This window comes from Hemitrygon akajei, chromosome 2, assembly GCF_048418815.1.
Source record: "Hemitrygon akajei chromosome 2, sHemAka1.3, whole genome shotgun sequence".
Classification (NCBI taxonomy): domain Eukaryota; kingdom Metazoa; phylum Chordata; class Chondrichthyes; order Myliobatiformes; family Dasyatidae; genus Hemitrygon; species Hemitrygon akajei.
This window is the reverse complement of record NC_133125.1, coordinates 15,331,967-15,359,618: the sequence shown is the minus strand read 5'-3', so window position 1 is coordinate 15,359,618 and position 27,652 is coordinate 15,331,967. Positions and strand designations below refer to the sequence as shown.

General features: G+C 41.0%; 1 protein-coding gene and 1 long non-coding RNA gene across 3 annotated transcripts in view; one reads left to right on the top strand and one right to left on the bottom strand.

Moving 5' to 3' along the window:
• Positions 1–5,923: 5,923 nt before the first annotated feature.
• LOC140737237 (uncharacterized) lies at positions 5,924–8,326 on the bottom strand. 2 transcript variants are annotated; one of them, XR_012101082.1, is made up of 2 exons: positions 7,645–8,326; positions 5,924–6,088 (listed from the first exon to the last, which is right to left on the bottom strand). It is a non-coding gene; the product is annotated as an uncharacterized lncRNA (long non-coding RNA). The 2 variants fall into 2 exon arrangements; XR_012101085.1 differs by having other exon boundaries at positions 7,660–8,326.
• Positions 8,327–13,587: 5,261 nt separating this feature from the next.
• LOC140739379 (endoplasmic reticulum aminopeptidase 1-like) overlaps positions 13,588–27,652 on the top strand; it is a 65,199-nt gene continuing 51,134 nt past the window's right edge. The window contains exons 1-3 of the mRNA XM_073067635.1: positions 13,588–13,717; positions 16,515–17,184; positions 19,385–19,523. Coding sequence (XP_072923736.1) covers positions 16,661–17,184; positions 19,385–19,523 — 663 coding nt within the window. The 5' untranslated portion in view covers positions 13,588–13,717; positions 16,515–16,660. The remainder of the gene's footprint in view (positions 13,718–16,514; positions 17,185–19,384; positions 19,524–27,652) is intronic.

Here is a 27,652-nt window from a genome sequence, read left to right as displayed (position 1 = left end):
CCACAGTCAAAGTCAGAAGCATTCCTTCCCCATTTTGATATTTGGTCTGAACAGCAACTGAACCTCTTGACCATGTCTGTATGCTTTTATGCATTGAGTTGCTGCCACACGTTTGGCTGATTAGATTTTTGCATTAATGAGCAGGTGTACTCGTGTACCTAATAAAGTGACCACTAAATATATTTTAAAGTGTGCACAAAATGCCATGGCTTTTCCTTAATCCTACTTGTCAAAGACATTCCGTAAATCCCTTTTGCACTCTTTTATTTTGTTTATTCCTCAAGGGCCCTGTCCAATTTCAGCTTCCTAGACCTTTTGTTAGGTGGTGGTATGCAGATGCATCTCTACCAAAGGAGGTGTAAGGCGCTCCTTCCCTCTGCTAGCATGCATGTGACCCTTGGGCAAAGGTGGCTAGAAAAGGTCATGGCTAGAGAAAAAAATAAGCAAATTAAAGACGGGTGAAAAAACTATTATAACCTGTGACATATGAGATGTCACATGATGATGGTATTATGTTATACTCTAAGGCAGGTTTTAAACAACATCTCCATGGCAAAATCACAACAATCTATTTCCTGTTCTGCAATATTGCCAAACCTCATTTCTGGAGAAAATGTTATTTGCTACTGAAAATTTTAAATGTAACATTTCCAATTCACTCTTGTTCAACCACTTTCTTTAAAGGTCATCACAATCTCTGACTACTTCCCAATTCACATCGAGATTCATTTGCCCTTCTTACTTGTGCTTACCATATCGCAGCTGAACAATCACACCACTGCAAAATTTTGTACTTGCTCTCAAATTCCTCTACAATCTGCTTCAGCACTAAAATCCCTCAGGAGTTCCATTTCTCCCACCCCGCACAATTTTCTCTTGGATCTGGGCCTGCTGAGAATCACAATTATCACCCACCCCTCTTGTCCTCAAGAAGGAGGTAGTGAGCTATGTTCTTGGAGTGCTCCAGTCCTACCGAAGGTCACCCCACAGTACTGGTGGATATAGAGGTCCAACACCTTCTGTTCTAAATAGACTTGGTGATAAGGGCAGAAACAGTGATGTACTTTCAATGTTGGTGAGCGAAGTACCCCTTTGCCCCATAAATCTCATCTTTTTCTCAACCACTGACTGTCATACATTCAAACAAATGAGGGAAATTGTGGAACTTGCTGAAAAAGAGTGCAGTGAATTAATGAGTGAGAGAGTGTGTGTGTGTTTGAGAGAGAGAGAGGGGAGGGAGGGATTGGGGAGTGGGAGAGGTGGAGAGAGGGATAAAGGGAGAGTGGGATAGAGAGAGAGAGAGAAAACTTGATGTGCTTCTACTGCAGCTGTTAAAGGCCTTCACTGTCTTGACCGAGTATTATAGAACTGTATCATTGCCCCACTAGATATTATATTGCTAAAAAAGTAAATTGATGGTAACTCAATGACAAAAATAATTATTCAATATTATTAACTATTGTTTTCTATTACTGTTCCTTTGGTCAACAATTTTTGTATGCCAGTTCCAAACAAGGCCCTAAAATACTCCAAAGTTCGACCATAAGACATAAAAGCAGAATTAGGCCATTCAGTTCACCAAGTCTGCTCTGCTGTTCAGTTACGGTTGATTTATCTTCCCATCATCTACCTTCTCCCCATAAACTTTGACACCCTCACTCATTAACCAGAGTAGATTCAAGTTAGTTGGGTCACATGATGACCAATACATTTTGGCCCAAATAAGTGGCTCCCCCAATAAGCCAAAGTTTCATGGAAATAGTCAATAAGGTATAAAAAGACAAACTGAGTAACAAATTATGTATTTAAATGAAATACATAACAAATTAGAACATTACCAATACTACTACATTACTTTAAAACTGTTGTAGTTCCTAATAGTTATCAATGAGGAATTCATCCAGTGTATGTGTTCTTTCAGTTGTAAGTGAACAGAATCAGCAGAGATACCTATGCAGACAATGGGCTGCCTTCTTACAATGCTTTTGATGATTGCATCCTTCAAATCTTCATTTTCATTGTAACATTTGATTGTCAATACTTACAAATTCTTCATAGTCTCTTACTTGTTGAAATAGTGAAATTGTTTCATTTTCATTCCTCGCCATTTCTAGCGTCTCCAAGCCTGAATGCTTGAAGCTGCAGTGAGCAAAACAGTTCCGCGTTGTCTTAATACTTATTTCTTGACAACTATCAGTGACAAAGAAATTCACTGTTTATTTTTAACAGAAACACATGTAACTGATTCTATTTAAAAATTGTTTGTTCTATACAGGGCATCGTGTCCAATGGCCACACAAATACATGTGACTGATGTGAGTTAGAAACTGATGGTAATCTTCTGCCCTGATTAACCAATTGTCCAATTAACTGGAATCCACTGTACTTATCCAGCTCTGCTCTAAATATACCCAATGAACAAAAGCAAAGGAGTTAGTTTATCTCCCCTCTTTTCTACTCTGTTCCTCTCCTGTACTCTGTAAAGCAACTCCAAAATCCTTTTTTTCTCCTTTCCCAGGCCAATAACTGCAATACCAAGGTCCCAGTCAACTTCTTCTGTGCAGGCAACAACACAGTATTGCTGCAAAAAAAAATCATGATATACTGTACAAGTACAAACAAGCTGGAGGAACTCAGCAGGCCTTGTTTGTACGTGCGACCTGCTGAGTTCCTCCAGCTTGTTTGTACATGTGACCTGCTGAGTTCCTCCAGCTTGTCTGTACGTGTTGATTTGACCACAGCATCTGCAGTGGGTACTTTGTGTTCATGATACACTGTATTTGTGTGATGATAAAACTGATTTTGATATGGGTCTCTTTTGTGGACTGAGAGTGGGAAGGGGAAAGAGAGAGGGGAATCATGGTTGGGAAAAGGGGAATGGAGAGGGGAGGGAGCAGGAAGCACCAGAGAGACAATCTGTGGTGATCAATAAGCCAATTGTTTGGAACCAAGTTACTGTACCTGGTGTCTCACCCCCACCCCACTCCTCCCTTGCCACTTCTCTGTCACCAAACCTGTCCTACAGCGCTCCGCCCTTGTCATTTCCAACATCCTTTGCTCCTGCCAGATTTACAAACTCACTTTCCGCTTCACGTTGACAAATGCAGTGCTGTGCAAAGGTCTTAGGCACCCTAGCTATATATGTGTGTGTATAAGACTTTGCACAGTGCTGTACTTGGGAAGGAGCAATACTGGACCTTCTCATAGGGAATAAGGTGGACCAAGTAACTGAAGTAGCAATTGAGGAGCACATCAGTTCCAGTGACCACAATAAATAAGGATAATAAGTAGTGAGGTGTATCATGTTTGTTATTTCCTGAAAGAATTCCAACAGATTTGTCGGGCAAGATTTTTCCTTGAGGAAACCATGCTGATTAGGGCCTATTTTATCACGTGCATCCAAGTACCGCGACCTCATCCTAACTAATAATCTCCAACGTCTTCCCAACCACTGAGATCAGCTAACTGTCCTACAGTTTCCATTCTTCTACCTCTCTCCCTTCTTGAAGAGTGGAGTGACAATTGCATTCTCCAGTTGTCCGGAACCATTCCACAATCTAGTGATTCTTGAAAGATCATTACTAATGCCTCCATGATCTCTTCAGCCACCTTTTTCAGAACCCTAGGGTGTACACCATTTGGTCCAGGTAACTTATCTACCTTCAGACCTTTAAGCTTTTGAAGAACATTCTTTCTAGTTATGCTAACTTCACACACTTCATGACCCTTGACACCTGGAACTTCCACTATACTGCTAGTGTCTTGCACAGTGAAGACTGATGCAAAATATTTATTCAGTTCATCCACCATTTCATTGTCCCCCATTACTACCTCCCCAGCATTGTTTTCCAGTGGTCCGATATCCACTCTCGCCTATCTTTTACACTTTATGTATCTGAAGAAACTTTTGGTATCCTCTTTAATATTATTGGCTAGCTTACTTTCGTATTCCAGCTTCACCTTCTTAATAACTTTTTTAGTTGCCTTCTGTTGGTTTTTAAAAGCTCCCCAATCCTCTTACTTCCCACTAATTGTTGCTCTATTATATGCCTTCTGGCTTTTGACTTCTCTTGTTAACCATGATTGTCTCATCTTGCCTTGAGAATACTTCTTTGGGATGGATATACCCTGTGCCTTCTGAATTGCTTCCAGAAATTCAAGCCAATGCTGCTCTGCTGTCATCCCTGCCTGTGTTCTTTTCTAATCAATTCTGGCCAATTCTTTTCTCATGTCTCTGGAATACTGACATATCTGACTTTAGCTTCTCTTTTTCAAATTTCAGGGTGTATTTTATCATATTATGGTCACTTTCCCCTAAGGGTTCTTTTACCTTAAGCTCTCTAATTAATTCCGGTTCATTGGACAGCACCCAATCCAGAACAGCTAATCCCCTAGTGGTTTTAACCATGAACTGCTCTAAAAAGCCATTTCATTGACATGCTAGAAATTGCCCCTGCAGGAACCCAGCACCAAACTGATTTTTCCCAATCTACCTGCATATTGAAATCCCCCATGACTATTGTAACATTGCCCTTTTGTCATGTATTTTCTATCCTCCATTGTAATTTGTAGGCTATATCCCTACTTTTGTTGGGGGGGGGGTGTTTCTGTAGACATCTCTCATCAGTCTTTTTTACCCTTGCAGTTCCTTAGGTCTGTCCACAATGGTTCAACATCTCTGTCACCTCTTTCTAATGATCTGATTTCATTTTTTACCATTAAATTTTTTTTGACTAGCTTAGAGCTTTTCTTTAACAGTGGAATGACATTGGCTATCCTCCAATCCTCTGGTACCTCTCCTGTCACCAAGGATGTTTTAAATACCTTTGCTCGGGCCCCAGCAATTTTTGCACTTGCCTCCTGTAGGGTCCGAGGGAACACCTTGTCAGTTCCTGGCCTCTGGACAGCAAACACCTCCTCCTCTGTAATCTGTATAGTATCCATGAAGTCAGAGCCACATTGCCTCACTTCTATAGACTCTGCATCCAGTCAAGAAGGACAGCCAGTACAGGCCAGTGAGCCTAACTTCAGCTTTAGGCAAGTAGGTAGAATGAATTCTAAGGGGCAAGATCTACCCTCACTTGAATAGTCAAGGCCTGATCAGGAATAGTCAGCGTGGTTTTTTGCATAGGAGATAATGTTTGATGAATTTGTTCGAATTCTTTGAAAAGGTAATTAAGAAGGGTGGTGGGGTGGAGATACATACGTCTCTACCAAAGGCGGTGTAAGGTGCTCTTACCCTCCACTAGCTTGAAGGTCAACCTTGACAAAAGTGTAGCAGCTGCTTAGCCCCCCCCCCCAATCAGGATCATTTGGAGCCATGGGAGCAGCTGGTGCATATCCCAAGTCCTGGTTATGTGACCACTGACACCAGGCAGACAATCTCTGAAGAGTACTGATAAGGGTTGGGGTCACCCATCTTGTAAAGACGCTGCCCGAAGAAGGCAATGGCAAACCACTTCAGCAGAAAAATATGCCAATGAAGATCATGCTCATTGAAAGACCATGATCACCTATGTCATTTGACATGGCATATAATGAACGAACTAAGAAGATGAAGGTAGGTAAGTTGATGCTTTTTATATTAGAGATCTTGATCAATTAGGGAGATAGATCGAGGAATAGCAGATGGATTTCCATGTAGATAAATGTTAGGTAATCCACTTTCAACAGGGTAGGCCATATACAATTAAATGTGGGGCACTAATGATTGTTGTGGAACAGAGGAACTTGGAAGTACAGGTGCACAGTTCACTGAAAATGACTGCACAAGCAGACGGGGCAGTGAAGAAGACATTCATCAAAGTTCCAAGTGCATTTACTTCTGAAGTAAGCATATACAACCTTGACATTCATCTTTTTGCAGGCAGCTACAAAATGAAGAAACACAATAAAACCCATTCAAAGAAAGAGCCCTACAAAGTTCAAATTTCAAAGTAAATTTATTATCTAAGTGCATACATTCCACCATATAGAACTCCCCCCGAGATTTGTTTTCTTGCAGGCATTCTCGATTGACCCATCGGATAATAGCCATAACAGAATCAATGAAAGACTGCACCAACTTGGGTGTTCAGCAGGCAACAAACTGCAAATACAAAAAGAAATAATAATAATAAATAAATAAACAAACAAACAATAAATATTGAGAACATGAGATAGTCCTTGAAAATGAGTCTATGAGTTTTGGGAATATTTCAATGATGGAGCAAGTAAAGCTGAGTGAAGTTACAAACAAGAGAAAAATCTGCAAGTACTGGAAATCCTGAGCAACACACGCAAAATGCTGGAGGAACTCAGCAGGCCAGGCAGCATCTTGGAAAAGAGTACAGTTGACTTTTCAGAAAACATTGACTGTACTCTTTTCTGAGATGCTGCCTGGCCTGCTGAATTCCTCCAGCATTTTGTGTGTGTTGCTTGAGTGTGAAGTTATCCCCTTTGGTTCAAGATTCAGATGACTGAGATGTAGTAACTGTTCCTGAACTTGGTGGTGTGAGCCCTGAGGTTCCTGTACCTTCTTCCTGATGGCAGCAGTGAGGAGAGAATATGCCTTGGGTGGTGGGACACATATTTTCCACACTTTTTTCCAGGGTGTGAACAATAAGAAGTGAACAAATAGCATTAACTGCAGAGTACCTGAAAGTGAGTCCTTGGCACAGTGTTGATGGCCACAGGTCAAAGCTGCAGCAGAGTTAGGGAAGTGCCCTAGTCAAATCATTCAAGTACAAAGGTTCATGGGTTCATCAAAGTATGTATGTACAGTACAAATCTGATATTTGCCTTCTCCAGATGGCCATGAAATATAGAAAAACCATGGCAGTTGTTGAAAAGAAAAGCCATCACTCCCCCTCCCTGACAAGAAATAAAAACAAAACTTGCAACCCCTGCTCCCTCCCTCACAAAAAACAACAATAACATCAGAACCCCAGCCCCCCACCCCCCACAAAAAGTGACAATAACATCAAATTCCCAGTCCTCTCCCTTACAGGAAAAAACAATGACAGTAACACCAAATCCCAGGCGTCTCCCTCACAGAAAACAGTGACAATAACATCAAATCCCCAGCCCCTCCTTTACAGAAAAAACAGTGACTGTAACACCAAATTCCCAGTCCTCTCCCTCACAGAAAACAGTGACAATAACATCAAATCCCTGTCCTCTCCCTCACAGAAAACAACACAGCGATGAGGAGATCAAATCCCCAGTCCTCTCCCTCACAGAAAAGAACACAATGACAATAACATCAAATCCCCAGACCACTCCTCACAGAAAAGAACAACGACAGTAGTATCAAAACCCCCACCCCCCTCTCCCACACACAAAAAACCTACAGATTCACCCACACAGAATAACACCAACAAGAAAATCAAACATCAGACCCCAAATCCCCAACTTCAGCCTTGCATAAAAAGTAAAATATTGCCCACACCTGTCGGCAAGAAAGGAAAACTGCGAAAACTGAGAGACCAATAGAATGTACATTCCAATAATCACATAAATCTCAGAATACAGAAAACATTTTTCCATAAGCATATGAGCAGGGTGGCCACACAAACTCAGTCCTTATGTGAAGAGCGACTGCCATGCCAGGTCAGAATGCAAATGCTACCGATCCCGTGGCCTCCGTTGAGAGTGACCACTGACCTCCTCCATATTAACCTTGATGCTTCAATCTTCCTTGCCCCTTCGAGATGGAGTCATTCATGACCCTGCATCCCGTCTCTGGTCTTTTCCACAATCCAGCTCATGTTCTTGGTCCTTTTTCGGGTCCCCGTCTCCGGTCTTCTCCCTCAGATATCTCTCTGGACACAGCAGATCAAATTCCAAACTGCACTTCACAGGCTCCAACCATTTCTGTAACACAATTAGGACAAATAAAAACAGGCAGAGGACAAGTAGTTAAAAAGAAGTAAACAAAAACACAAGGAACACAAACTGCAGAGTCACCGAGAGTTAGTCCACCACAGCTGTAGAGCTCGTTCAGCACTGAGGTGAGAGAAGCCAGTCAAGAGGCCCGATATCTGCAGAGTAATAGTCGCTCCAGAACCTGCTGGCGTTTGACCTGACAATCCTGCCAGCAGCAGCGTGAAGAGATCGGTCAAGTGCAGACAGATGGTGCTGAACACCTGTTTGCTTTCTGCACTCATCCTCCACAATTTTAATCTTGCTCGACGCTTTAATTGGCGCGAAGTGATGGAACCAACCGCAGGTTCGTGTTACTCTATTAGGAATCTACGCAGTGAAGGCCAATGAAAGCTGTAAATGCGCCCCATGTCGAATCTCGGATATCACAGGTCATTCAGTCGGCCCAAAAAATGCATTCTTAAAAGGGAAATTACAGGCTGCAATCGATTGCAGTTCAGAAATGTATCCAGAAGGAAAGTATCCAATAGTTTTGTAAGCTGTCTGCGTGAAGTGGCTGTTGGTCACTGGTGCCATTTGGCCATCAACAGTCAGGGCATCAGGATTAGGAGTAGGGACAATCTGTTGCAGTTACTGTATATACAGTAAGTTACTGGTGATGCTGCACTTGCAGTCTTGGGTACAGTTTTGGCAATTATCATTGTTGAGCTGCATTTACAAGTATCCTGCCCGAACTTGAGGGCAAGAGTGACAGGAAGACATTGGACATGTGGATCTTTATTCCCTGGTGCGCAGAAGAATGAGGGGCGACGTCATAGAAGTTTATAAAATCATAAGGGGTATGGATAAGGTCTTTACCCCAGGGCTGAGCAGTTCAAGACTAGAGGGCACACACACAAGTGGGGAGGGATTTAAGAAACCTGAGAGGTAACCTCTTTACACAGGCGGTGCTGAGAACCTGGAATAAACTGCTAGAGGAAGTGTTCGAGATGGACACAATTGCAGCATTTAAGAGGCATTTGGACAGGTACATGGAGAGGATTCCTCACGTAGCCAAAGACTTCAGACAGAGAATAGTTTAATTGTGACAGAGTCACACTTGTTATCCATAGCACAATGGAATAACCCCCTGGGAGAACCCCATACTCAACTCAAATAATCACATTTCTACTACCTTGAGATTCATTTTCTTGCAGGCATTTACAGGAAAATAAATAAACACAATGGAGTTTATGAAAACTGAACATAAACAAAGACTGACAAACAACCAATGTCCAAAAGATAAATTGGCAAATAATAAAAACAGTAAATAAATAATACTGAGAACATGAGTTATATGTGGTTGCTCACAGTCTGGTGTGGTATATGGACAAGGGGGAGGTTCCAGACAAAGCACAATTCAATCAACACCCATTAATGACCCAATCAAGACCCTTGTTTAAAGTGGAGAGGCTGATGCACAGGCAACCACCACACCATCCTTGATGGGTCAGGGCCCAGTGGCATATCATGCAAGGATGACTGGGGACCCTGCACTGCTGCAGATTTCCTCTGCTTTCACTGCTGTTCTGATGCATCATCATCTTCCACAAGATCGACCATTGGGGTCTTGGTTTGAATTGCGCTTTGTTGGGAAAATTCCCCTTTGATCTTACCGCCATGGGTTTAGTAGCTATCATTTATAATATGATGTACAGCCAGATATATCAGAAAAAATTAAGAAGGAATGGCAGGAAGAATTGCATTGTCCTATATCTACTGAGCAATGGGAAAAATTTTTATCATTGGTAAACTCATCCTCTATCTGTGCTAAACATGCTCTAATACAATTTAAGGTTGTACATAGAGCTCACATGTCTAAAGATAAACTTGCTCGATTTTATTCTTATGTTAATCCAACCTGTGATAGATGTCATTCTGATATTGCTTCATTGACCCATATGTTTTGGTCTTGTCCTTGTTTACAAAACTATTGGAAAGATATTTTTAATATTATTTCAAGAGTTTTAAATATTAATTTCCAACCACATCCTTTTACCGCAATTTTTGGTCTACCAATGATAGATAATAAGCGTTTATCCGCTTCATCCCAACGAATGATTGCATTTGTTACATTAATGGCTAGAAGATCTATTTTACTGAATTGGAAAGAAATTAACCCTCCAACTGTATTTCAGTGGTTTTCTCAAACTATTTCCTGTTTGAGTTTAGAAAAAATTAGAAGTGTGGTTTTTGATTCTTCAGTTAAATTTGAGGAAACTTGGAGACCATTTATTCAACATTTTCATATGAATTAAATGGTCTGATCCTGAACCTTATTGTTACTATCCTGAATTGTGTGGATGGAGGTTCGGAGTCATCGGCACTACTGTATGTATTTAACATTATGCAATTGCCCATGTTGGTTAGTTTTTTTTATTAGTTTTTTTTTTATTCTCTTAGTTTTTTGGGGGGTTTTTTTTCTCCTTTTTCTCTTTTTCTTAATTCCTTTACATTAATACTATGAGTTTGGGAGACTTTATATATTGATTAATACATATCTGATTGTTTAATTAATCTATTAATTGTGTACTCTCAAATGTTTTGTACTCATATTTTACTTATGTTTTTCTTAAAATTAATAAAAAGATTTGAAAAGATCTTACCGCCATGGGTGACCTACTAGGAGCAAAGCACCAGATGTCTATCTCTAGATGGTGTTGCTCTCAGATCTCACAAGCCTCTACACCACAATCTTCACAGAAGGATCTACCTATCTCAAGGTAGTATATGGTGACATATATATATATATATTGGTAATAAATTTACTTTGAACTTTGATTCTTTTTGCTGTTGTACATGGCATTGTTGTTGTTGTTGTATGCCTTGGATCGAATTGTCAACTGTTTATTTGTTTCCATAGATGCTGCGTGGCCTGCTGAGTTCCTCCAGCATTTTGTGTGTGTTGCTCTGGATTTCCAGTATTGCTTGGTTCAATAAGCAGACAGCAGCAGCAGCAATGGGGATCACTGAAAGTTCAAATGCCAGCTCTAAAATAGCAGCTTCACCTTGGCCACTGGAAAAAAGACATACTACTTCTGATACATACCAAGGGTATCAAACTTTATGGGATGTCCTTAAATTTCTTTTAATGGTTTATGCTCTTCTGGATGCAGTTTCAATACAACTGCACATTGTGGAGGCTGAACCAGAAATCAGGTTTCTCAGAGTAGTGAGACATCCTTAACATTAACTGGAGAACTTGATTATAGAATTATTTAATTTCTTTTTAAGTGAATGATTTAAATTATTTTAACCAGCAAGGTATTCAGAATACATACCTGCACACCACTGAATCACTCTGACCTTTATTTCTATCGATGAATCGCAAACTATGATCGTCACTGGCCTTGAAGAGGAGTCCATTTTCATTTTCACTGAAGTGGCATCTGACAATTCAAGTGTCCAGGGATCATTCATGGTTACATTTCTATTTTTGATTTTGTTATGGAAAGAAATTGAGATAATAATATTTTGTTTCTGTTTTGATTCACTTAGTTTAATTTCATTTGGCTTAGAATCTTGGTGTACCTGTCCTTTTATAATGAAACATTTGGCACAATTTACATGTATTTTCCCATAAATAGTGCAGTGACTGTGAAGTGTATGAGTTATATTGACCCATTGATTACTTGGATCTGATTTCCTCCCTTTATCAAGAAAAACTTTGGTTCTGTCCCTCCTTTTATAATTATACTCATGAGACCTGAAATTTGCAGAAAGGGGAACCATGGCTCAGACATACATTTATCTAATGGTCCAAGACTTCTTATTTCTTGGGATTTTCAAACATATTTAAGAAAAATTTGCCAAGAACAATCATGGTTGAGACCATGATCGCCCACGTCACATAACACAGCAGATAATGAGGATGATGAATTGAAAATGAACAACAAAATTTTATCTGCTCTCATTCTGCCATTTCAGACATCTTCTAGATCTCAATCCAATTATCCTGAGGGTTTCCTCCTGATAGATGAATACTCTAAACAGGGCTCCACGGACCTCTTGCTTAATGGTATTGGTCCCTGGCATAAAAAAGGTTGGGAACACCTGCTCTAAAATACGAATTTGAATGTTGTCATTATTTTCTGTAGTTGGATGGGGAAGGGACTTGTTTTGCTGTTACTGAATTGTTCCCTTTTGTTATTGTTGCAGCTTGTGTTGATCTGTGTTCTGTGGTTTTGAAAATTGTGGGCATGCTATGTTGGTGCCAGAATGCGTGGTGACATTTGCAGGCTGCCCCCACCACATCCTTCAGTGTGTTGGTTGTTAATGCAAACAGCGTTTCAATACACATGTAATAAATAAATTTAAACCTGAATCTGAGTTAGATCTGGGGTTTAACCCCTCGTGGGATGTGGGCATTGCCGATGAGGTTGGCTTTTAACGACCACGTCCTTCTTGTCTCTGAGAAGCTAAGGCATTCTGCATTTGGGTTCAGAGAGCTTGATCCAGTAATCGCAGAAGAATGTTATAAGCATCATTTGGAGGGCATGAAAACAAATGTTTTATTAAATGCTGTAGCTGGTGAAGTAATGTTTGATTTCTGCTGAACTCAGAAATATCTGGTAATCTCTGCCATAAGGTCTTTGCCAGACCAAATTTTAAGTAGATTTCTGGTTCAGTAACAAATATCATTAAAAGTCATCCTGGGAAGAACAGCTGCTCAATTTTTAACATATACAAAATGTAAAAAAAAGAATTGGAAGATTCACATGTAAAACTGATTTATAAACATATAATGACTAAAGATCTAGTGCTTTCTTGGCATATATGACAAATAAACACTTCTCGGGCTTCCAGCCTGGTACAGGTATCAATCTTAACTGATGTTTCAATGACAAACTCTGCCATCTTCTTCAAGAGTTTATTCGATATAATAAATATATTGAATATTCATCAGGATTTTTCTTAAGAACACAATCCTTTGTCAGTCCACATGACAAATGAGATGAACCAATAATATTCAGGTGGGTGGAGGTCCAAAATGTCCCTGTTTATGTTGATAGATGTCATTTTATCAGGTATACCTGTCATTAATTCAAATCAAGTGGCAGTAACTCAATGCATAAAAGCACGTGAGCATGGTTAAAAGGTTCAGTTGTTGTTCAGACCAAACATCAGAATGGGGAAGAAACGTGATCTAAGTGACTTTGACTGTGGATTGATTGTTGGTGCCAGACAGGGTGATTTGAGTATCTCCGAAACTGCTGATCTCCTGGGATTTTCAGGCACAACAGTCTCCGGAGTTTACAGAGAATGATGCAAAAGCCAATCAGCATCCAGTGAGCACACTTCTGTGGGTGAAAATGCCCTGTTAGTAAGAGGTCAGAGGACAGGCTCAAGCTGACAGGAAGGTGACAGTAACTCAAATAACCACCAGAAGAGCAATGGTTACTTTATAAGGTATAGGAGGTGGCCACTGAGTGTATTTACTAGGTATTTAGCTGTAACTCTGCATTACCAAAAAGAGTGAAAGGAGAGAAAGAAACAAGTTTATTTTGGCCTAATTTCATGACCTTTTAAGCATTTTCCAGTTTTGTTAATTTATCCTTTAGAGTTGGGGAGGCTGTAAACTTTCCATTGATGAACAAACTAAGCGTTTATATTTTCCTGTACTGCTGTAAATCAATTTAAAATATTTTATATTATTTTCTCAACTGACTTTAAAAAAGGGAAACCATTGAATGTAGGCCTAAAGGTCGGTAGCTTTTCTTTTTATTTTCACTTTCACTTCTGCGGGGAATCAATCGACAGAGGCCTCTCATTTGGGAGTCGCGAAGTCGGCAGAACATATTGCTCGGTTAAAGAGGTATAGTTTGTGCAGAGAATTCCCGAATGGGTAGACGCGTTGTCGGTGAAAGCAACAATCAGCTTCAGTCCGTGCAGCGAGGGTTCCGATGCTCAGCGCCCCAGCCAGCACGGCCTCGCCGGGAGACACTCGCTCTCCAGTCGGTGCATTAAAGCCCGGAGGCCCGACTCACGTCCCCGTTCCCTTGTATATCGTGAACATTGCAAGGAACGGGAAGGGAGGGGGTGATGGGAAACTGAGCGTGGGGATAATAAAATTGAGTTTGATTTGACATAAACTGTGAAAGATTGGCTAACGCCATTCTGTCTCTCGCCCCCAGCGCTGCATCTTTTCAGCTCAAACCCGACAGCACTGTACTAGCGACCGTGGTTATTTCTCCACCCCTTTCGCTTGCAACCACTTAACATTGGTCTCAGAATACTAAACAATACAAAACAGGCGCGGGCTCTTTAGACAACAAAGTTGCACAGAGCTAAATGTTAAACTAAACTCATCTCTTCTGCCTCCAGAAAGTCTCCATATCCTCCCACTTCCTGCCGATTCGTATTTGTCCCGCCACGCACCAAGCAGAGCTTTTCGGGCACCCACCAATCTCTGTTTAATGAACTTCCCCGCACATCTCATTTGAAGTTGCCCCCCTCCACCTTGAATACATGCCTCTGATATTAGACATTTCAAAAACTGGGTGCGGTGGGGGAGGGAGAAGACTAGCTGTCGATCTATGCCTTGTATACCTCGATCAAGTCTGGTCTGGCCAAGTTGCACACTTTCAAACTACTCATATTTAATATCCAATAATAGGAATCTTAGTATGTGTTTTTTAAACATCTGATTCTACTTTTGATGGTATAGCATTTCTGCTTTATTCTCCACCAACTTTATAATTTCCTGTCAGTTACCTTTGTACAGACACCCCTGTACCTCGTGTCCCTTTCTGTACATGCAATCAGTCTGTGTGTATAAACTTCCTTATGTATTTATCCTTGTGGGTTTCTTCATTATTTTGTTCTTTATCTTACTGTGTTGTTTTTTTTTGCCCTGCATTGGGTCTGGGGTATCAATTGTTTTGTTCTCCTTTACACTTGGTTACTGGAAATTACACTGAATTATCTTGAATAAGAGTGCAGTACTTCAAATTAGCGTAAATCTGTTTCTCAAGCACCATATACTTTTCACCAATATTGGTCTTTGTTCCTGGACCCTGCCCACCTATCATGTCTTTTCTAAGTTACAAACCTTGTGACTTAAGAATATTTCAGATATTATTAATTTTAGCTTGAACTTGTGCAGACCTCAAAAACTTTCACTACCTAGGCCATGCTGTCTTCTCACTACTGTCGAGCAGGAGCTACAGAAGCCTTAGGGCCCACACCATCAGGTTCAGGAACAGTTAATACCCTCCAGTAATCAAACTCTGAACCAGAGTGGATAACTACATTCACCACTACTCTGAACTGAATCTATGAAATACGGACTCACTTTCAAGGACTTTTTACAACTCACATTATCAATATTATTTTCATTTGCCAAGTTTTCTTTTGCACATTGGCTGTTTGTCAGTCTTTGTCCGATTATGTATCATTTTCCAGAAATTCTGGAGTCATGGAGTCACAAAGGAGTACAGCACAGAAACATGCTCTTTGGCCCATCTGGTCCATGTTGAAATCATTTAACCTGCTTGCACCTAATGACCTGCACCGGGACCATGGCCATCCATATCCCTACTATCCTTGTACCTATCCAAGCTTCTCTTAAAGTTGAAATCGAGCTCGCATGGACCACTTGTGCTGGCAACTCATTCCACACTCTCACGAACTGAGTGAAGAAGTTTCCTCTCATGTTCCCCTTAAACCTCTCACCTTTCACCTTTAACCCATGTTCTTTGGTTGCAGTCCATCTCAACGTCAGTGGAAAAAGTGGAAAATTCTATTGTACTTTTTTCCTGTGAATGCCTGCAAAAAAGCAAACTGCTGGTGATATTGGGTGAAATTGGCCCCTTGGTGGGGTGAGGGCTTGGGTTTATGGGGGTGCGTAGGAGGGTTGGAGTTATTAGGCTTAGGGGTATAGCTGGGAGGTGGGGCTGCGGGACTTTGTGGTGGATAACAGTGTACATTGATAATAAATTTAATATGAACTTTGAACTTTCATTTTGGAAAGGTTATCTTGAAGACTGAATATAAATTTGGTAATGTATGTGCACCATGTTGGAGGGTTGGTGGGGTAGTGAATGGGAATGGGCAGTTTTGGCACAAGAGCTATGGAAACTGCAAAAGTGCCATCCTGAACATGAGATGTTGAAGTGAACCTTAGTGTCTCCGCTGATTATATGCGATGAGATCAGTTAACTCAGGAATTAGAACCTGGGAATTTTTTGCTCATACCACCTCAGCATTGCATGTGATTTATGTAACAATTCTGTTCAAATCAGAGTTGCGTATGTACGAAGAGATACAGATTAACTGTGATCTATTTAAAAGACTGAGAGATTCAAAGAGCTGCCATTATTACTGCTATCATTGTGACAACTATTCCTGCATCTAAAGTAATGCACAAAAGGCTGGAGGAACTTGGTAGGTCAGGCAGTATCTATGCAGAAGAATACAGAGTCGACCTCTTCATCAGGGTCTCAGCCTGAAATGTCGACTCTTTATTCCTTTCCATAGATCCTGAGTTCATCTAGCATTTTGTGTGTGTTACTCTAGATCTTAAAAATTTCTTGTGTTTGTTAGTAACAGAGATATCCACAGATAAATGTAAGTACATAACATTTTTAATTCTTGTGTTTTTTTTCACATAGGACATTGCTATTTTCAGGATGTGTGAAGCTTTATTTACAAAAAGCCATTGAGTGACCAATACGACATAGCACTGCGTGAAAAGGAAAACGGTGAACTTGCTTTGAAAGACTTTGGAGGTGACAGTACCACAGTAACTGTTATCCAAATGGCAACTGCCAAGTACCTACAATTAATAGGACTTATCACAATTATAGTCCTTTCAGTTGCGGACGACGTAAAACATGATCAGAATAGTGGGGAGGAGCCAAGTTATCCCTTCACATCGGATGGGCAGAGATTCCCCTGGAACAAAATGAGATTACCTGACTCCATTTTGCCAGTACATTATGAGCTGCTTCTCCACCCAAATCTGACCACACTGACCTTTTCTGCATCTGTCAGGATTGAAGTTTCCATCGGAATGGATACCAATTCTATCATCTTGCATAGCAAAAAGCTCGACATCATCAAGGCAACCATTGCTCTGTTGAGAGAGGGTGGATCAACTGAACCAGAAAGCAACCTGCGTCTTTTGGAATATCCATCATATGATCAAATTGCCCTTCTGTCTGATGGACTCTTATACTCCGGAAATACGTACCTGATAAATATTGACTACATTGGCAATCTTTCGGATAGCTACCATGGTTTTTACAAGGGCAGCTATAAAACACAAGATGGTGAATTAAGGTAAATTTCATGATTTAGTAAATATTCTGTATGTGAGACATCATGTGGTTGTTATAGATTGGTACTTGGTGGTGGGTATCAATATGATAGGCCTGTTTCTGTGCAGTAAAACAGACTATTTCACTCTAAACCAATTTTATGCCATGGAACCTTACCATTAACCAAGGGATCCATAGACCTCAGGCTGGGAACCCCTGCTCTAAATTAATTAACAGTGCAACAACTTGGGAGTACAACTGTACAAGAGGACAGCTCTCCACATGCTGGAGTTACTGTCATAAGCCTTAATATCTTCTACCCTTTAATACACTAATTATGTCCTTCACAGGTATTTTTTTTTATACTTATCTCCTGACTGGCTGCATCAGTGCCTGGTATGGGAACTGTACCTCCCTTAATCACAGGACTCTGCAGAGAGTGGTGCGGAAGCCCAGTGCATCTGTAGTTGTGAACTTCCCATGATTCAGAACATTTACAAGGACAGGTGTGTAAAAAGGCCCCGTAGGATCACTGGGGACCTGAGTCATCCCAACCACAATCTATTCCAGCTGCTACCATCTGGGAAGTGGTACCGCAGCATAAAAGCCAGGACCAACAGCTTCTTCCACCAGGCCATCAGACTGATGAACTCACACTGATTTGACTGTTCTATTTATTATAAATTATTATAAATTACTATGATTTCATGTTGCACATTAGATGGAGACATAACAAAGATTTTTACTCCTCACGTATGTGAAGGATGTAAGAAGTAAAGTCAATAAAATTTATCACTGAAGTTTGTTGCTCAATTTCTTGAGCTCCTCAAGTCTTAGCTTCTGATGACATTTCTACATTTTAACTCTATCTTTACTGATGTTGTTAACCCTACTTTATTCTCTCGCAGTTTCCTTCCTCCATACTAAACTGCTCTTGCCCCCCCTCAGTTTTCCCCCTTCTCCCCACCACAGCCTAACCATAAGGAAGCACCTATAGTCAAAATTTCCAGCTATCACCAACTCTCGATTATCTTTGCAAAGAGTTTGAATTTAACACCTTTTGTCTTTAACACACATGTGCTCTCCAGTCTCAAGAAATCTGATATCCCTCTGGTCTTTAATTCATTGCTCCCTTAATTTAATCTCCTTCCTTGTTCACTTCAAATGAACCTCAGAATTTTACCCTTGATGCCTAGCTCTTTGTCATTGTATTTGCTCTTCCCACTAGCACAGATTAGTTTGCATATGTATTGCTTGATGTATCGAAAGAATACTTAACTTCGTCACCCAGCCCCTTTCACTGATTCCAGGTCCGTTGCTGCACTGTACTTTATAGTAGCTGTACATTAGATGCTACCTCAGAAACTTGGTTCCAATGACTGTAATCGAACTAAACCTCTCTTCACTACAGATAAAGGTCCAATCTATACCTTTATAATCCAGGTGTTCAACTTCTGTAATGTGCATTTAGATTCCCTAAACCTATTCCCCAGTGAGGAAAACTCAACTGCAAAGTCTTTCTCTGTACACCCATCCATCTTTACAGATTCACAGGGAACAACAGAATGTTTTTCTGATACACTGTAAAATGTGTGAACCTGGCCTTCCATTTTATCTTTACTCACTTGTAAAGCACTTAAGATGTGAGAACTTAATGGCAGTTTACATATTTTCATTTGTTTTGAAAAATATTTGTGGACAAGTGCTTGACAAATTAAGTCCATATTATAAATTCAATGTGATGTTAATTTACCTCATCTAGAGACTGTATTCAAGTGCAGTGCGATCTAATCTCATTTAAAAAGAATACTGAACACGTCAAAAATAATTGTCTGTAGTGAGTAACTTGATGCCTTCAGTTTTATCTTTACTCACTTGTAAAGCACTTAAAATGTGACAATTCAATGGCAGTTTGCATATTTTTAATTGTTTTGAAAAATATTTGTGGATAAGTGCTTGACAAATTAAAATCTATATATAACTTCAATGTGATGTTAATTCATCTAATGACTGTATTCAAGTACAATGCGATTTAATCCTACTTAAAAAGAATGCTCAACACGTCAAAAATAAAACTGGTTGACCATGTTTCATCTCTTCAGTAGTAGAAAAAATAATTGTAGTGAGTAACTTGATATGTTTTGCCTTCCGATTAACTAGCATTGTGTGCAAATAATATCCCATGGAGTTCCAACTGCCTCTCCTTCTTCTGTTTTATGCAGAGTGTTGGCTTCTACTCAGTTTGAACCTACTGCAGCACGCATGGCTTTTCCGTGCTTTGATGAGCCTGCCTTCAAAGCCAAATTTACAATCAGAATACAAAGGGAATCCAGACACATCGCTCTCTCCAACATGCCCATTGTATGTACATTTATTTCACTTGTTCATTCTTTATTTATTGACATTCTGGCCATATACGTCATCAGAAAGTTGTCTTTGAAATGTTAATCTGATTAGATCTTAACTTGTAGGAGATGGGGTTTTTTGAATTAGTGTGTCCAGCTGCATATTTGAACATCGATTTCTTGAACTTCTGGACCACTTCACCATTCCCCCATTCCTGTTTCTCCCTCTCACTTTATCTCCTTATCTGCCCAATCACCTCCCTCTGGTGCTCCTCTGCCTTCCCTTTCTTCCCTGGTCTTCTGTCTTCTCCTATAAGAATCCCCCTTCTCCAACTCTTTACCTCTTTCACCAGTCAACTTCCCAGATTTTTACTTCACCTCACCCTCCTCTCCTGGTTTTGCCAATCATCTACCACCTTGTACTTCTTCCTCCTCTCCCTCCAGCTTCTTATTCTGACCTCTGCCCTGCCTTTCCAGTCCTGACGAAGGGTCTCAGCCAGGGCCGGATTAACCTAGTAGCAAAAGTAGCATATGCTACGGGCCCCGCATTTTCGAGGGCCCCGCCCGCACTAAATGCTGGCAAGCTGCAGTCCGGTGAAATCGGCATTCTCACCGTATTCTCACGACTGTTAGACTGAGTTTTAGGTAGACGATTCATTTACACTTAAACAAATTACTTCAGCCATCAGTCTTCTGTCCACAAAGTACTGTGGATTGAGTTCATAACAATGCATTTCCTAGAAGCTGTGAACCCAGTTTCATTTGTAACAATGCATCTCTGGCGCCTCTGAGACAAGAATGCTAAGTTTACAGGTAGTTGCGAAGACACCGTATCTATGCTTTTAGAATATGAATTGTCCTCTATGTTAGCATGTAACATACCAAATAATGTATTATGGATTTTAACGCATTCCTAAAGGCCATGAATGCCAGCTTAGGCATACTGGCGCCGGTAGAATGAATATCTAATGTGGACCAGCTGACTGACTGTATGCTATGTTTTGCCACCTGGACCAGTTGACAGAGTTGTGAAGTTTTTGGATATGGAAGGTCATAGTGCTGAACAGCTCGCTCAAAAGTTTACTTGACTTTTTAAAGGAAAATGACATTGATATAAAAGACTGCCGTTGTCAAAGTTGTGACAATGCCAGCAACATGAGTGGCAAGTACAGTGGCTTACAAGCACGAATTAAAGAGCTGAATGAGTTTGTGGATTACATTCCATGTTTTGCATGTTTACTAAATTTGGTTGGAAAATGTGCTGCTGCATGTTGTCAAGAAGCATTCATTTACTTTCAATTTGTAGCAAGCCTGTACACATTTTTTTCTGCTTCTGCTTGTCGGAGGGATCTCCTTTCTGCTGCATTATCATTTGCCCATTGTGAAAAGAATGTCAGGTACCAGGTGGTCAGCTCATGCAGATGCAACAAAAGCACTTTTACACAGCTTTTCTGCAATAAAACAAGTCTTGGATGACATTTCAAATAACAACGATCAGAAGGCAGAGTGTCGACACCAGGCTCGTGGACTACTTTCAACCATGATGATGTTGGAAACAGGAATAATGGTCATATTGTGGGATCAAGTATTACAGAGTTTTCAAATGACCAGTGCTTCTTTGCAATCTTCTGGCCATGTCTTGAACACAGCTTGTGCACTCTATGAATCCTTGCATAGATATATTCAAGCTATGCTGTCTACTTTTTCAGACATTGAGCAAAAAGCCAAGCATCTGACTAAGTGTGAAGATTATCAACAGCAAACTCGAAGAAAACACAAGCAAAATCGCTCGTTTGATTATTTCAGTGGTTCCAGCACACTTGATCCACTTGTTGAATCTCAAACGCCTTCTCAGAAGTTTAAAAGCTGAACATTTCTCGCCATTATTGACAGCTTGTTTTCTGCCCTGTCACAAAGGCAGAAAGCTTATCTAAAGGTGAATGGCATTTTTGGATTCCTTCATCAGTTACAGTCGTTTACACCTGAAGAGATCATAAAGAAGTCATCAAATCTTATTAAATCATATCCGGAAGATCTGGAAGAAAGTCTTAACGAAGAATGTGTGCAGTTTACTGAACTGTTGAAAACTGATCTTGCTTCTCATATTGGCGCCAGACAAGACCTTGTAGAGTGTCAGTTGTATCGTTTGATAACTGACAATTCTTTGGAGTCATGTTTTCCAAATGTAGAAAATGCCTTGTGCATCTATTTGTCACTCATGGTTACCAACTGCAGTGGAGAACCCTCATTTTCAAAACCGAAGAGGATCAAAAATGAACTAAGGAGCACCATGGGTCAAAACAGATTGAACAATCTCACTCTGATGAGCATTGTACATGAACTTCTGCGTGAAATAGACATTTCCCGTATCATCAACAAATTTGCTCATGCTAAATCTAGAAAATCTAACTTTTAAATTGTAGTTTTGTTACTCTTGACATTTGAAATTGATACCTACGTGTAAGTAATACTATTACTGGAGTGTCTGACATTTGTTGTATTATCTGGCTGTATAGCAAATGAAAATATTGAATTAATTTACTATGCAAGTAAATAATTAATGTTTTAATATTTATGTGCACTTTTTAAAAATTTAGGGCCCCTTTATAACATATGCTACAGGCCCCGCACTAGCTTAATCCGGCCCTGGACTCAGCCCAAAACATCGACTGTTCACTCTTTTCCACAGATGTTGCCTGCTGAGTTCCTCCAGCATTTTGTGTGTTGCATATTTCTGAATCAAGATTTATTATCACTGACATGTTGTGAAATTTGTTGTTTTGTAATAATAGTGCAGTGGAATAAATAAAATAGACTATAAATTATAATAAATATCTGCTTGTATGTATGCCCCTCTCCCCTCTCCCCTCTCCCCTCTCTATATTAATACCACTGGCATATGTTGTGAAATTTGTTTTATATGAAGACACAAGGAAGGCTGCAACATCCAAGTACCTCCAAAGAGTGCGGCCACTAAATGGAAAGAACAAGATCAGAGCCATCAACTCATTTGCCCTACTAGTCATCAGATACCCAGACACAATAGTGTGCTGGCCAAGGAATGAACTGGAAGCCGCTGACCTCAAGTCCTGAAAACAATACATGGAGGATTCCACCCAAAATCCAATGTCAAGTGACTGTACGCCTACTGGAATGAAGGAGGACGGGGACTTTGAATTGTCAAGGGCACAGTTCTGGAAGAAATGTGAAACATACTTGAGTATGTCAGGAAGATGGCTGCTAAGGATGACCTGCTAGGAGAATACCTCAGACAACAGGCAGGAGACATGGAAATGGAAGTGGGTGAAGCAGAGCCAGAAGATGAGATGCCTTGGCAGGATAAGCCCCTACATGGGATGTACCATCACCAGGTATCTGAGGTGGCTGACGTAAGAAAGTCCTCTCAATGGCTGGAAGTGACAGCACAGAGGCGCTGCTCATGGCTGCACAAGAACAGGTGCTGAGCAATAGAAGCAGGGGTCTATCACACCAGACAAGACCCACGATGCAGTCTGTGCATGCAATCCACTGAAACCATCCAGCACATAACAGCAGGGTGCAATATGCAGGCAGGGACAGCATTCACTGAACGGCACAATCAAGTTGCAGGAATCATGCACAGGAATGTCTGTGATTGAATTGGACACTCCCAAGTCCGAATGGGAAATGCCCACGAGAATAATGGAGAATGACAGAGCTAAGATCCTGCGGGACTTCCAAATACAGACTGATAAGCAGGTACTGGCCAACTGACCATAAATTGTAATACTGGACAAGGAACAGAAGAAAGCAATAGTAATAGATGTGGCAATCCAGAATGTCAGTAACATCAGGAAGAGAGAATATGAGAAGCTGGAGAAATACCAGGGCTTGAAAGAGCAGAGGAAAAAAAGTACTTGGAAGGTTAAAGCCAGAGTAATCCCGGTGGTGATAGGAGCACTTGGAGCTGTGACACCTGGACTGGGAGAGTGGCTCCAACAAATCCCCAGAACAGCATCTGAGAGCTCGGTCCTGAAGAGCACATTGTTAGGAACAGTAAAGATACTGCACGCTGAGCCCTCAAGCTCCCAGGCCTTTGGTAGAGGATATGTTACGAAGGATGAACAGCTCTGATGGGCAGAAGGGTGCAAGGTTGCCCATGTCCCCCTCCCCTGGGAGAATTACAAACTGTTACTGTTGCCAGGCTGCTAATGAGAGAGAAAGAGATGGAACAAAATATACTGGGACTGGAACATTTGCTTCAGACAAGGGAGAGATAACACCGGGGGAGAGAGACCATATTATGACTCCTATAAGACTTACGGCTCCGGAGAGGGCTGTTTACTTGGTACTATTCTGTTCATTAAAATTCCTCAGTGGACAGCCGGAGTGGGCTGGTTTGATGGGCTAAGCCATTCAAAACTGATTGACATCTGAGACCCCGTGAGTAGGGATAAAAGTGAGGTCTGGGGAGACACCCCTCAGACACACCAGGAGACACACTAGAGAGCACTGCTTAAGTGTTGGAACCCACGAGAAAGTGTGGGGCATCGGAGACCGAACGAAGGATCGGTCAATTTTAACTCACAGTGTTTATAGCGAGGCCGGTGGGGGCTTGTGTGTGTGTCCACCCTTGCCTGGGTGACGAGTCCACCATAGAAGAACGGTCTAGCTAAAGGACAGAGGAGTCATACCTGAATGGCCACAACACATCGACGGATCAAAAACATAAAGGAAGGTTTGCATGACTGTAGCTGTTACTGTTCGCTCTCTCTCTCTCTCTCTCTCTCTCTCTCTCTCTCTCCCTCCAACGGTTACAACAAAAGAACCAACAACTACCTCAGCCTGTATGAACTGAACTGAACTTTATATTCACATATGACAATTCATTATCCCCTAGACATCGATAGAGCTTGTTTATTATTGATTATTATTATACGCATACTTTTAGGTTTAGTATTGCTAAAGTGTATTATCTGTATATTTGCATTGTTGATATTGATTTGTATATTTTACTAATAAACACTGTTTGGAAAATAGTACCAGACTCCAACGGATACTTCTATCTTTGCTGGTAAGACACCCAGTTACGGGGTACGTAACAGATATGACATTGAAGAACATTGAAAAACTATAGAATATAAAAGCACTTGGACTTTATAAAGTCACTTGGAGTTTTGTGAGCAGTTTGGGGCCCCTCATCTTAGAAAGGATGTGCTGAAGCTAAAGTGGATTCAAAGGAGTTTCATGAAAATTATTCCAGGATTTAATGGATTGTTATATGAAGAGTGTTTGATGGGTCTGGGCCTGTATTCACTGGAGTTCAGGAGAATGAGGGGTGACCTCATTGAAACCTATTGAATGGTGAAAGGCCTTGATAGAGTGGATGTGGAGAGGATGTTTCCTGTGGTGGGAGTGTCTAAGACCAGAGGACACAGCCTCAGAATAGGGGTGGGCATCCTTTTAGAATGGAGATGAGGAGGGATTTCTTTAGCCAGAGAGTGATGAATCTGTGGAATTCTTTGCTGCAGGCATCTGTGAAGGTCAAGTCTTCATGTATATTTAAGGCAAAGACTGATAGATTCTTGATTGGTCAAGGCGTGAAGGGATATGGGGAGAAGGCAGGAGATTGGGGCTGAGAGAAAAATTGGATCAACCATGATGAAATGGTGAAACAAACTTGATGGGCTAAATAGCCTAATTTTGCTCCTATAACTGATGCTCTTATGGTGTATGTATGTATTTATAGTTCATGGGTTCACAGTCCATTCAGAAATCTGATGGTGGTGAGGAAAATGTTGTGTATGTGTCTTCAGGTTCCTGTTCCTGTTCCTAGTAGTAATGAGCAGAGGGCATGTCCTGGGTGGTGTGGGTCCTTATCAATTGAGGCAATCTGTTTTGAAGATGTCCTTGACGCTGGGGAAGGGTGGGCTAGTTTCTGTGGTGGAGCTGGCTGAGGTTACAACCTTCTGCAATGTTTTTTCTGATCCTGTGCATTGACCCCATCATACCAGACAGTGACGCAACCAGTTAGAATGTTCTCCATAGTAAATCTGTAGGAATTTGCTCGTGTTTGGTGACATCCTCAGACTCCTAATGTAATATATCTGCTTGTGTAACTGCATCAATATCTTGGTCCTGGGACAGATCTGCTGAGATGTTGTCGCTCAGGAACTTGAGACTGCTCACCCTTTCCACTGCTGCCCAGTGAAAGCAAAGCTCCTAGAATGAAGACTCAAGAGATTTTGCCGATGCTTAGAAATCTTGAGCATGCAAAATGCTGGAGAAACTCTGCAAGTTGGTCTGCATGTATGGTCGGGTCTCTCTAGATACGGCGTGTGTTGCTGAGTTCCTCCAGCATTTTTGTGTGTGAAAGATCTGTTAGTCTTGTGAGACCATGGATTTAAGCCTTGGAAGGTTTCCAGGGCACAGGCCTGGGCAGGGGTGTATGGAAGACCAGCAGTTGCCCAAGCTCGCAAGCCTTCCCCTCTCCACGCCACTGATGTTGTCCAAGGGAAGGGCACTAGGACCCAAGCAGCTTGGCTGCCTGTATCGTCGCAGAGCAATGAGTTGTTAAGTGACCTTCGGATCACCAGACCGATGCCTTATCCACTAGGCCATGCTCAGCACCATTGATGCTCAGAATATTATGATGGAATTTCACCTGGTCACGTTACTAGCTGTGCAATGTAGCTGCTAGCCTTGAGTGACATCTGTTGTGGACATTGTGGGTCGAAACCGTGGAATAGAATGCTGTCCAAACATCAGCAATTCTTTTCAGTATTGCAGAATCATTGGATCATGGGCTACCTACTTATACAGCCTTAAAGTGATATCCAACAATGGGACACATCTTAGAGATAAGTAGTTCTTCATTAATTAAGAGATTGATTTGAATCTCGTGGATGAGAGGGATTTGTATTTTCAAGAGTGAATCGTGGCATTGATTTGGGAATGTGATATTTGAGGCTGGACAAAATGACAAGTGTGGTGGTAGAGTCAGACACAATAGGGACTTGCACAGGCACCTGGATGAAAGAAAAATGGAGAACTATGTAGGAGGGAAGGATTAGATGGATCTTAGAGTAGGTTATAAAATCTATAATTTTATAGATATAAATTTATATATATAAATAGATATAAATATAAATTTTATAGATATAAAATCTATAATTTTATAGATGGATCTTAGAGTAGGTTATAAAATCTATAATTTTATAGATGTCAGGAATGGACAGGAGGAAGAGTATAGGAAACTGATACAGGACTTTGTGATATGGTGCAACTCAAACTACCTGCATCTCAATATCACCAAGACCAAGGAGATGGTGGTGGACTTTAGGAGATGTAGGCTTCATATGGAGCCAGTGATCATTAATGGAGAATGTGTGGAGCAGGTTAAGACCTACAAGTATCTGGGAGTACAGTTAGATGAGAAGCTAGACTGGACTGCCAACACAGATGCCTTGTGCAGGAAGGCACAGAGTTGACTGTACTTCCTTAGAAGGTTGGCGTCATTCAATGTTTGTAGAGAGATGTTGAAGATGTTCTATAGGTCGGTTGTGGAGAGCACCCTCTTCTTTGTGGTGGCGTGTTGGGGAGGCAGCATTAAGAAGAGGGACGCCTCACATCTTAATAAGCTGGTAAGGAAGGCGGGCTCTGTCGTGGGCAAAGTACTGGAGAGTATAACATCGGTAGCAGAGCGAAGGGCGCTGAGTAGGCTACGGTCAATTATGGAAAACCCTGAACATCCTCTACATAGCACCATCCAGAGACAGAGAAGCAGTTTCAGCGACAGGTTGCTATTGATGCAATGCTCCTCAGACAGGATGAAGAGATCAATACTCCCCAATGCCATTCGGCTTTACAATTCAACCGCCAGGAGTAAGATATGTTAAAGTGCCGGGGTTAGGACTCAATGTATTTAAGTAAACTACTTAAGAACTTTTTAAAAGCTATTATTAATGCTTTTTGAGAGGGTGATTTTAGATGCATATCATATTTTTACTGAGTTAAGTATTGTATGTAATTAGTTTTGCTACAATAAGTGTATGGGACATTGGAAAAAATGTTGAATTTCCCCATGGGGATGAATAAAGTATCTATCTATCTATCTAGCACAACATCGAGGGCTTAAAGTCTGTTCTGTAGTTTTCTATGTTCTGT